Here is a 12,084-nt window from a genome sequence, read left to right on the forward strand (position 1 = left end):
ACAGAAAAGAGAGGGAAGGCGAGGGGGAACAACTGGAAAGAAAGCGGAGGTAGGGAAGGGCAGCAGAGCAAAACCTCAAGAGAGCAGAGGGAAGCGAGACAGGGAGAGAGGGGGGGTAGCAACTGATGAGTGTGTTTGTGTACGTATGATGGAGGGAGGAAAGGCAGGGAAGTATTATGTAGAGGGACGTCCGAAGAAGGTCGTAATATAGGCAAGAGTACAGCCGCGTGCCGCCAGTCTCCATTACCTCAGTGCGCCTCTGCTTCCACGCTACGCTGCAATAGTGTGGACGGCGTTCTCCTTTCGTTTTCTGCGTGTGTGTGTGTGTGTATCGAGGGCAACAGACAGCGAAACGCCGAGCTGCAACGGTGCGAAGTCCGAATAGGATAAGAGAGTGAATATAAGCTTGTGCGTGTGATGAACGAGAAAGAGAGAGAGAGAGCGACAGCATGTAGTATCGAAGATGGAGATGCTCGAGAGACGTTGGAGTGAGGGGAAAGGTAAACGGTGGAAAGCGTAGATAGATAGAGGCAAGGAGCAATGGCGATGTAGATGTGAGCCGTCGTCTGCAGTGTTTAAGCTCCCCGATCACTAAGCAAGCGGGGAGGTACGAAAAGGAAGCCACACACGCACACACCGTCGAAGTGATACCTGCGTTTTCCCTCTCTGCCACACCCACGTCGCGCCGCAGCGACGCGTAGCAAGCACAGCCTAACCCTTGTCCTCGGTGTCATCGACTCAAAGACGGCGCACATAAGAGAAGGGTAAAACGAAAGGAAAGAGGAAAGAGAGAGGGTGGGAGTCGAGAGCAATGAGAGACAGCTGTCACCAGCAGTCGTCACACAGCTACAGCGTGGACAGCGCTTTCTTACTTCAACTACTTGTTTGTCTCGCTGTGAGGGTCGTCAAGCGCTCGTGGTTGTGTGTGTGCGCCACGCAGCACCGACTCCGAGACATACATCGCTCTCTCTCTCTCTTGTACTCGCCTACGTGGGCATGAAGAGTGTAAAGAGGAAAACGATGCGGCATGGGGCATCACACACACACACACACACGCACACGCACTCACCATCTTACGATACCACGCGAAACAGCGAGGAGAAAGGCAAGAGAAGAAAGAGAGAAGAGAAACTGGATGGTGGGCATCGGGGTAAAACTGTACATGTGTGATGGTGAGTGCCGTTGGTGGCCTTTTGGAGAAGGAAAAATGGGCACGCCAAATGAGCAAACACAAACAAACAAAAAATGGCACAAGAAGAGACGGGCGGGAGGAAGTGTGTGGCCGAGGAGGGAGAACGTGCGCACAGAACGCCCGCGCCATCGCACAACGCCTACGGACGACTGGAAGGGGAAAAGAAGAAGATGCAGGCGCCGCCGTCCCCACACATCCGCAGCCAAATCCAGGCATACACACGCGTGCGGAGGCAACGCGAGCACACGAGTATAGCTACATGTCAGGCACCGCACAGATGAACATCCACAAACACCCACACGCACTCACCCTTTCTCTCACTGGGGGGTGTCGCTCGACATCGTCGTGGAGAAGAACCGATTCTCTTGTCTTGGGTAGCACAGCCTACGTGGCGAGGAAGGCTTCACACTGACCACGTCACAGCGACCTCGTCGTCAATGTAAAGCGCGGCATGACCGGCAAACGTCAGCGGTATCGAGCAGATCGCCGCGTACACGACAGCGGTGCCATCACCGTCGCCCTGTGGCGGTGACGATGGCGACGAAGAAAACGTTGTACCATGGGCCAACGACGGCTGCGGAAGCAGCGCTACTTCACCCGCCGCCCTCGCCGAGAGTCGGGCGGCACCCTCGCCAACCGTGCGGTTCAGCATGTCAGCCCGCTCTGAGGACAGATGCTGCTGAAGACGAACGGCGTGGAAAACTGCGTCACGGCCGCTGCCGGCAGCCACCGCCGCTGTGTCGAAGAGACGAAGCACTACATTCGGCGCTGCTGAATACAATGGCATCCGCTGCGACTGTGTGGTCTCCAGCTTGTCATTCGAATTCTTCAGTACGAGTGACGGTGACCAGGGCTCAATGGCAGCCAGCTCGGCAGCAATGCGCACGAGGCGAGCGCGACGCAGCACCTGTGTACGCTCGCGTGTGCGCAGCGCGTCGGTGGCTGCCACAGCCGCCTGCCTCAGTGAGGCCACGCCTTTCTCGACCACCTGAAGCTCACTCACCACGTCGTCATGGTCGTGCTGCAGGCGCAGTTGCTCCTTCCCTTTCTTCTTGTTGATCTCTGCGGCTATGCGGTCACGCTCGCTGGAAAGGATGAATCGCACGCGCGTCAGGTATGCCTCCCAGACGTGCAAGTCGGCGTGCAACCGCGCAGAGAGCCCTCGAAGGTCGATGATGGAGATGAGTGACGGCTGCAGGCATGCTTGCACGTTGCCGCTGCGGGTCGCCACAGGCTTCAGAGCTGCAGCACGCTCAACTATGGCTTCGTACTCGCGCAGTGCACCGCTCTCCTGGAGTTTGGGTGTCGCATTCCCGCTCAGCGTGCGACGGCGTGCCTGTGTGGGTGCCGGGAAGGATCCTGTGGCGGCTGCCGCTGCCGGAGTAGCAGCTGAAGACGCCATCGCGCTGTCACCGTCCTTGTACGGCATCTGCACTTTCCTCTTCGATGCGTCGGCGGGAGCATTGTTGGCGGACGAGTGGCTGCCCTGCGCCCTTGCTCCACTGCCGCGGGCGGCATCCGACGTGGTGGATTTGTTAGCGGCGCGCCTGCCGTCGTTGTTCATTTTCTTCCCCGCGCCCCTCCCGTTGAATGGCTCCGATGCAACTTCAGCAACGACGGAGGTGCATTCTGCAGCCGCACCAGTTGAAGCAACTGATGCGGTAGCGGTTGCTCCTGACCCATTGCTGGCGCCGAAAGCAGTGCCCGTTGCGCCTGCATGCGTATCATCGGACGGTGGTGCGCATTCGGTGACAGGCAGATTGCCTCCCTCCACTAGTAACTGCAGCGGCTGGTCTTGGTCAGTACCGGCAGCGTTTGGCGACTGTGCTGCCGAGACGGCGGTTTGCTCGTCGCCCTCTGCCACCACTTCATCCGTTAGCTTTGTCTGAAGATGACGCAGCGTCGACACGCGACGACGCCACCACCGCTCAGTGCAGTTGACGGGCAGCTGCACTGCTACACGAATCGCACGCCCTGCAGCTGCAGCTGCCTCGCTGCCTCTGCCACCACTCGTCGTCTCGTGACAGACATGCAGCGTCTGCGGCACGTCACCGCAACGCTCCGACTCGCGGAAGTCCGCAGAGAGCGGGCAGAGCAACACGCCATCCCTGCCAAGCAACGGTTCATGCAGCGTGGGCCACCCCGCTGACACGGCAGTCGGCGTGGTGGTGAACGACCTTGAAAGCACGGATACCTGCGCCGCTGGGTGAGAGATGGCGATCAGACTCGTTGCCGTCTGCGAGAGAGGCGAGGCAACGGCGCAGGCGAGACCATTCAGAAGGTACCGCCACTCCGGTGCCACCAGCACAGAGGGCGCGGGCATGGCAGGCGCTGCAGAGGTGGCAGTGACGACAGCACCGGCGTTCATCTCGCGTGGCTGCAGGTACTGCTGCATACGGATAAAGGCGACGTGCTCGAACTCGCCCATCGCGTCGCTCATGTCCTTTGCGTAGATGTGCAAGGCGAGCGGTACGACGGTGCTGGCAACGGTGATCGCCGTCCCATCCGCCCCGCACAGCCCATCTGCGTTTAACACGGCGCCGCTGTTGTCCGTTACTGCGGCGGCGTGGCGCTGGAAAGCAGAAGCGGTGTCAACCAGCACGAGCCAAACAGAGGGGTCCACAGGGCTTCGCTGGACCAGCACCTCGGCCGCGCACGTGGTCGGGTGTGGTGGCGTCAGCTCACACTGACGAGTCACCTGAGCTACAATGCGGATCGAAGAATCGTGACAGCTGCCGCTGCGCACTCGCCCATCTGCACCAGCGCACGTGGAGTTGTGTGTGGCGGAGAGTCCTGGTGAGGTGCACGGCACACGCACAGCCACACAAACAGCGCAGCACGACAGGTCGTTGGCGTGTAGCTGCACAGGATGCATGGTCGGGGTCAGCAGTGTCACACCTAGCGTCGAGTGCACATCCACTGCGGCGCGGCGCGCGTCGACTGCGTCCGCTAGACCACCGCCGTGCCTGGAGCTCTGTGGGCCACCTTCGTGCACCGCCGCTAGCGTACTCTGCACAACACGCCGTGCCGCTGCTGGACTCATGTGGCGACATCCACGCACCACCTCGTACTCCTCGAAGCCAGAGGCAAACAACAGTGTCGTGCAGATGACAGCGTGTGCTCCCTCCGTGAAGGGGGACTGTGGGTCCCTGCTGGTCAGGGCACCGGAGGAGGCACGCGCTGTCATCTGCCGCCTCTCGCATGCCTCCGTAAAGGTTGGTACATGACGCCACCCACGTACCTGCTGCCAGCCGCACCCAATCGTGTAGGCACCAGCCCACAGGAGAGGCCACAGTCGCTGCGCTGCTGCCGCTGCCGCTCGTTGCGCATGAGACGTGGCTGTTGTGGCGCCAGTGCCGCCGTTGCTACATTTCTGCTCAGCAGCAGCGGGCGCCACTACTTCTTTACTCAGCCACACCGCTGAGGTCTCATCGATGCTGCCCTGCTCCCCCGCCTCCTGCTTCGATGAGGCCACTTGGAACTGCGACAGATCTAAGCGCACCGCGTCGTCGCTGGTGCTGGTGGGTGGGTCGGCTACCGCGTACAGGCACCCCTCGATGCGCACTCCCGCGTAGCACTGTGTTGCGTTGGTGCTGTGCGTCGTTGGGTTTGTCGATATCCTCCGCGCTGCCTGGCCGTTGCACTGCTGCAGGCTGTGGCTCGAGAGGTCCAGCACCGGGGTCAGCGAGCCGATGATCATCTGCAGCAACAAGGAGCGGGGGCTTCCAGCCATAACCTGCAGGTGCAGCCCACGCACCTCGCCAGATATGTAGCCATACGTTGTACACGCATCCCTTGCAACGTTGGTAAGAAGCAAAGCCTCCTCCGACAGCAACGGCAGCACCCACGACGGCACCGTCTCTGCCTCGCTCCGTTCGCGCGTGTCGCTTTCCTCGACCTCTTCAACGCGATCGCACCGGCTGTGCGAGCCGCCAGCGGCTGTCATTTTGGTGTGCGACACTTCAACTTGGTGCTGCTCAAGCCGGCGCGAGAGTCGCTCTAGTGTCAATGATGTTGTGGGGGCACCTGGGTGCTCTGCCAACCCCACCAGTGTGGCACGCGATACCGCGTAGAGCTCCTGTAGCGCCGCCACCCGCTCCTCATCGCCGTAGTAGGTTTCAGCTGTGTCACGAGCGGCCAACGAGAGGCCACGGTGGCGCTGCACGAGTGGGGCTGGTTGTGCCTCTCGCAGGGCACGCACCGCGTCGAGAACGAGGTTGGCGGCGGCAAGACTGCGCTGGCAAGCATTGCGGACGTCGCAAAGCTCCTGCTCCATTCGTTTGATGCGCGCCTCGTGCATGCCGCGCAACTGCGCCATGTCTTCGCTGCGGCGCAGCGCAACGTGGTCGTCCGTTGGGCCGCTCGTGTGCGTCGGCAAGTTGCTACTGTTGGTATTGCTGAGCTTCTTGCTGCTGTGCGGCACTACCACCGACGCGCTCGAGTCGCCCGTGCTGTTATTACTTTGCAGGGCAGCCGCGGAGCTGCCTGTGTTGGCGCTGAAGCTGCTTGTCGTCATGAAGCGGCGGCTCTTCTTTAGCGCTTTCTCGTCCTCGGAGGCCCATGCAGCCTGCTGTGCTGCCTCGGCCTGCCGCTGAGAGGCTCGCATGTCTCGCAGCGCCGCCTCCAGAGCAGCTCGGTAGCGCTGCTGACAACGAAACTGGTGACGCAGCTGAGAGAGGGTCAGCTCATGCAGTCCGTGGTTGCGCAGCGTGGCCCGAGTCGCGCTCAGCGAAGACACGCCCACCACCGTTACCTCACCCCCTGTGAGCTCGGGCGAGATCACCTCCCGCCGCGATGGCGATACGGCACCGCCGTCAGGACCCACTGTGTGCGCGTTCTGCCGCTCGGATGCTGGCACCGTCGGACTGCTGCGGTATCGAGCGCCGCTGCTCGCGCCAACACCTGTAGAGGTCGCCGGCGGCGATAGGGAGACGCCGAGGCCTTTTTTGCCTCTGCGCTTCTCCGGACCGGTTTGCACTCCCGCCTTCGGCGACATGACATGCGTTACACCACGAGACACGGCGGCGCCAGCGGCGGATGACACCTCGGCCTGCACAGGGCAGTATTGCTCCTCCAGAGTGCGGCGAAGCTCAACAGCCGCGCTCTCAGCCGCGCTCTCGTCGCAGAAGTAAAGGTCGTTCTCCTGGACGTACGGTGCTCCGACTGTGGCCTCTCGCTCGACGACGGCTGCGTAGGCTGCTGGCGCACGTCGTAGCTCGTTCAACTCTCGCACGAGTTCCTCCTCAAAGGCGGTGTAGGCCTCGGTATTTGTGCTGACCGTCGCGCGCAGCGTCGCGGTGTTGCTGAAGCTCGCTGCCCACGTCTTGCGCAGCGATGCCTCCTCCACCATGTGCACCGATTCCGTCGTCGCACCGGCACCAGCACATGGAGCAAAAGGCACTGTCACCATGGTTGAGGCTTCCATGCCTGTACGCGCGAGAGGTGAGCGTCCGCCGTAGCGCGACAGTAGCGAACGCGCCGTGCCGTTGTGCACCCCTGCGCTCGGCTGCATCAATTGAGAAGAGTATGGCGTGCGATGGACAGTACCTTCGCTCAGCCGGCCTCGCAGCCCACGAATAGACGTAGTGGAAACGGCTGCAGCACGAGCAGCTGGTGGCCTGCTGCCCGAGGCATTCACGCTCACATCGGCAACACAAGTGGCAGAGGGCTGCAGAGCCGATGACGTAGGGCTCAATTTGGATACCATACAAGAAGAGCTGTGCCCGCGCGGCGACACATCACCACGGGTAGAAGACAGGACGGCATGGATGGCGGCCTCGGAGGCCGAGGCCACTGGTGTCGTAGCATATGGCGCCGAGTACACTGGGATAGAGCACTGCCCTGGCGGACGCGCGGCCTTCATGGTGGGCATCAAGGCAGTGAGAAATCGTAAGTCTGACAAGCACAGCTAAGGTAGCGAAGACAAGGTGGACTACGCACGCACACAGGCACAGCGGACAAGACTCAGAAGGAGCGCAACAATGCGCTGCTGGAGTCTCGGTGGCGATGTAAAGATGCGTCTCGTCACACACGGGCGCATGCATGCGTGTATGCCCATACAACAACAGACTGCAGAAGGGGAGGGGGGACTGCGAGTGATTGCAAAGAATAGCGTGGGCAAAAAGAGAGAGAGAGAGAGAGAGATGCGCCGTAAAGTGAAGATGCATGCGTGATGAATACTTCCTTGTCCGCCACTATAGTGAAAGGGGGGGGGGAGAGGGTGCAGAGACGAGAAAATAGGTCTTGTCACCAGTGGCACAAGCATGATCGGATAATCCCATACGCAGAGCGTATGCGCGATTGTGCCGCTTACACCAAGTCGTATGACTCAAGGCAGTACTCTCGTGCTGCAGGCATCGCTTTTTCGGTTCTGCTTGATGCACACAGAAGTGCTGAGCCCCCACTCCAACCCGTCCGACCTTCCTGTCTCACCTGGAGGAGATGTGAGCGATGGGTGGGACTGACTTCACCACACGCGCATTTGAGGAAAAGTGGACCTTGAGCGGGCACACTGAGTGAAAGGGCAAAGAAACACGAAGCGTGCGGAGCCCTCGAGGAAAAAGAATAAATGCCAGGGCACATCCAAGCCAAGAAGCAAAGCGCCTGGTGCCCAATACACCAGTGCCTGGTCGCTGAGTCCCGTCCGTCAGGGAAGAGAGGGAGAGAGGGAGAGAGGGAGAGGGAGGGCTGACCAAAGATGAAAACAAAAGAAAAAAAGACTCAGATGAAATCGGTGAAGAAAACGAACAAGAGCGCAAACGTGTTCGTCCAAGACGATAACCGAGGCGCCCATACTGACAGCCCGTGGACGAAGGAGAAGTTAAGGCACTGAGGCAGAGGAGAGAGAGAGGGGAAGAGTAGGGCAAAAGACAACTGGTGGATGCCTGCATTCGCTGCCCAAGGCGAGTCATCATCGCAATGCGCACATACGACTATTTGTTCCGCCTTTGCTAGCGTGGAATCAGAGAGAAAAGAGAGAAAAGGACGGTTAATTCGTCAGCTGAGGAGTTCCATATCCTCACCTTTCAGTCGGGATTGGGAGGCGCTGTCACCAAACGTGTTGGGTCGTGGCCGGGCAGGGGAAACCGGTTGCCATATTCCGCTCTTAACGGGATTGCTGCTCATCTCTCCAACGACTTCTAGGAAAGCGCAGAGTCCTCCCCTCCTTACCCAACATCTCCCCCTTCCCCATGTCGCCCGTCAGACTCTATCTTGCGTGCTATGCGGGGTGGTGCCTCGGGCCGTCCGCAGGGCTAGCAGTAGACATAATGAGTTGGGCCATCACCGCGTACGGGAGTCCGGTCATCGTTGTAGGCATCTCAGCATGTGTCGCACGACCGCGTGCGTAGCCTTTACGGAAGGCGGAGAGGCCTGCCGTACTGTCGAGGTATGGGTGTACTGCTGCCCCCCTCCCCCATCAGCGCCATGAATGCCGAAAGAGCACAGCGAACCGCGCAGGGCTTGGCCGCGTTCATGCTACCCGCGTCTGACGCCCCCCCCAGCCGCTACCGACAACGACCGTCCGCCTCGTATGTCGGGGAACGCATACCGCTCCCCATCCTCGCGGCGTTGCACATGCATGAAGATCGCACTCTGCGGCAGACGCCGGAAGATGCGCGCCGCGGCGTGGTCTCCCTGATTCCACGCGCGCAGTTCACTTGGCGCGCTCGGCGGCAAATCCGCCCACGACGCAGAGAGGAGACCGTGCGTGGCCGCTTGAAAACCAGGCGGCGCATCACCGTAAGAAAACCACAAAATGTGCAAGCAGGCACGTCCAGGACTCAGGCGGCGAGTCAAAGGCGTCACATGAACCGCCCCAGTCCTTCCCGTGGCAGTTGCTTGGTCGCATCAGCTCTCAGTTTGGTGCACGTCTGCTCTCCGACACAGCCCGTTCCAAAGCTGCCGTCCAACAACACGCCAGCAAGCCCGTGCCTAGGGGAGACGCCGGTCTCGTTTGCTGCTCAAAAGGCGCTGTCGGCTGTCTTAGTGGCGCGTCGAGTCGCCTGCAGGGCTGTCCCCTCCGCCTGTGTCGACAACCCGTCAGTTGGGTGCTGTCGATCCACACGCTCACGTGATCGCTAGAGGCGAGTCGCTTCGCACACACACAGAGGATGGAAAACCAATGCTGCTGCCACCATCTGCACCACCGCTGGTCTAGCGGCCAAGTCCGTTGGGTGCGCGTTCGTCGCTGATGCACGAAGCCGCCTCTGGTTCGCATGCTAAAGAGCGCCCGCAGGTGCAGGGGAAGAAGCACCTGCAACAAGGACACTGTCAGCTCCGTCACCCCTCCACACTCGCCGAGCAGGAGCTCCCACAGCTTCGTAACGATGCTCTTTTCCAGCCAGCGACTGACTTGTCGCCGCCAGAGTGTGAGCCGCCGCCTGAGAAGTCCCTTCCTCTCTTCCACTACGGTGAAAGCCGATCCGAGGAGAGGGCTCGGTGCCGCGCTCGCCTCCAGTCATGCCGGCTGCCAGTGGGCCCTGGCCATCCGCGTCTGTCGCTGGCGGGGCGCAGTGGCGTGTCCGGTGGAGCGCGCGGGGGGTGCTGGCCGGGGAGACACCCAACCGGGCTGCACGTCCGCCGCTGCCTCTCGTCTTTCATCTTGCCACGCAACTCGGGGAAAAGGGCATCACCTCCACCCGCACCACCCGCAAGGGGGAGGGGGGCGCTCCGCTCCGCTTCCGCAGCTGGTAGGCGTGCTCGGCCTCGCCTCGGCAGGATGGGATGCAGCAGCACCGGCAATGGTGGCTCGACAAGCACCGACACCCATTCCGCCGCCACAACAGTAGAGAGGGCAGCAACTCTGTCCCCGAGTGGCGTGCGGCGCTGACTTGTTCGGCGCTGTAGCGTACTGTAAGGCCCCTAATATCGGGTAGCCCGGTGTATGCTTTGCCAAGCGTGGAATTACCGGCAGCAGCAGGCTTGCCTCAGGTAGGGTGTGTGAGACGTGTAGGACCACCCCTCCCCACCCCAGGCCGCGAGTCGAGCACCCGCACGGGAGTAAGGCATTTCGTATCCGAGGCGAGGGGCGCACAAACACTTTCCCGCCCGGAAGCTTCCCTCCTCATCTTGACATGAATAACTGCACCAAAGCCACCGTTGCATCCCACGCGCATCACGCAGAGCACATCGGCGAGGAATGCCCAGGCTCTGCTGCTTTTGGTCGCGGCGTCACAACACAGGGCGATTCCACCGCTGGGCAGGCAGAGGGGGCGCTGTGACTCTTGGCGCTGGGCCCCGCCTCATCGACACGCCACCTTCCACACGAGCAGCAGCGGCGCACACGGAGAGCAGGTCGCTTCCGCTCAGCGGCGTCGCTTGCTGGAGGGGAGGGGCAATGCGCCACTCTCAGCTCGTGCTGCTCCCAAGGCGGAGTGAAATTTCTAAACCGGCACGACCTTTTTGGCGAACTTCTTGTACGCCGCCGAGGAAGCGTTGAAGAGCCCTCTTGGGTTTCCCTGGGTCTGTTTAAGCCGGAATTCAGGCTGGCGGAAGGCAATGTAGGACTGAAGCATCCTAAGCGCCTTCGACGAATTCAAAGACAAGGGGCGGCTCTCTTCACTCGTCTCTTTTTCGTTGTCGCCGCCTGGTGAAAAAATGGCGAGGCGGCTCTTTCAGGTGCTTCCTACGCTTGTTGTATTGGCGCTGTGTAATGCACACATCCGAGAGGCTTACTTCATTTCGCAAGAGTTGCGTGATAGCTGCGTTGGTGGGAGGGGGGCAACAACTTCACCGAGCGGGGCCCACTCCTGCCTGTGGGAGGAGCGCCAGCGTGGCGTACACGGTGTGGCGTGAATTGGCCATTGTGGGAGACGCAGCCGTATGATTGGCTTTTGCTTTGCTTTCCTTTTTTGTTCGGCAGGGAAGCGCTGATTTCACGCACTCGCTGAGAAGGAGGGGGGAAGGCGAGAAGGGAGATTTGGCTGAAGTTCTTGGGCATAGCTCCCCCCCCCTATACCGCAGCATGGGTGTACGGCCTAGGCGAACAGCACGAAGACTAGCAGTGAAGATGCAAATGAAAGGAGCACGGGAAAGAGGGACGTAATTGATTGCCTATGCGCGTGCGTTCTCATCTCAGCTCCAGAGATGATTAGGGAAGGCGCGTACACGTGGGCCTGCACATTCTCTCCCACCCCACCCTCTCTCCTTTCTGCCTTCCTCCCACAGCCTCACAGAGTGCAGACCTGCGCATGGACGTGCCCAGGTGAGGGAAGCAGAGAGAAGAACACACAGAGGGAAGAAACAGTGCAACTCCTTATCATTATCCCCCCTCCCCTGTCTCTCTCACCGTTAGCGTGTGCGCGGAGGAACGAGCACTGCCGAGAAGACGCACGACACGATGCGCAGTGGTAGCGTGGGGGTGCACACGAGCCACCCAAATGGCCATGAAAGGGAAACTCACGTGCGTTTGTTTGACTGAACGCCTTTTTTCTCTGCGCTTGCTGGCATTGCCCTCAACGTTTGGTTTGCTCGAACGGAGATGAAGCGAGGAGGGGTGGGGATGTGCAAGTATGGTGGGGGTAAGGCGCGGAGAAAGCGTGTTTGCCGGCCATCCCAACGCCGTCCCACCTTGCCCGCTCTCTGCCTCACCCGGACACATGCACACATTCATTGTATTTCAGTCTCCCAGCCCCTTCCAGCCACGCTCACATTTACCGATGCACTCTCCCCCACCCCTTCTCCCTCTTCAGCGAGTCGCCACCTCCTCGGCATCATCCACACTCACAATAGTAACACTACTCAAGGCAGTCTTCACCCTCCCCTCTCTCCCTCTCTGCATTGCGCTCTTCAGCCAGTCTGCTGACAGCAGTATGCAGTTATGTCAAGCCGCAAAACAGGAGGGAGAACGTGGCGTACGCGAGGCCCGGAAGCGCAGACGCCAAACACACGCA

General features: G+C 60.6%; 1 protein-coding gene across 1 annotated transcript; it reads right to left on the bottom strand.

Annotated features, from left to right (window-relative positions):
- Positions 1 to 1,595: 1,595 nt before the first annotated feature.
- Positions 1,596 to 6,617, bottom strand: LBRM_27_2310 (conserved hypothetical protein; the record flags this gene model as incomplete). Its single annotated transcript, XM_001565934.2, has 1 exon — positions 1,596 to 6,617. One exon carries the CDS (start codon positions 6,615 to 6,617, stop codon positions 1,596 to 1,598), a length of 5,022 nt encoding a protein of 1,673 aa, XP_001565984.2.
- Positions 6,618 to 12,084: the final 5,467 nt, after the last annotated feature.

This window comes from Leishmania braziliensis, chromosome 27 (genome assembly GCF_000002845.2).
Source record: "Leishmania braziliensis MHOM/BR/75/M2904 complete genome, chromosome 27".
NCBI classification, from domain to species: Eukaryota; Euglenozoa; class Kinetoplastea; order Trypanosomatida; family Trypanosomatidae; genus Leishmania; species Leishmania braziliensis.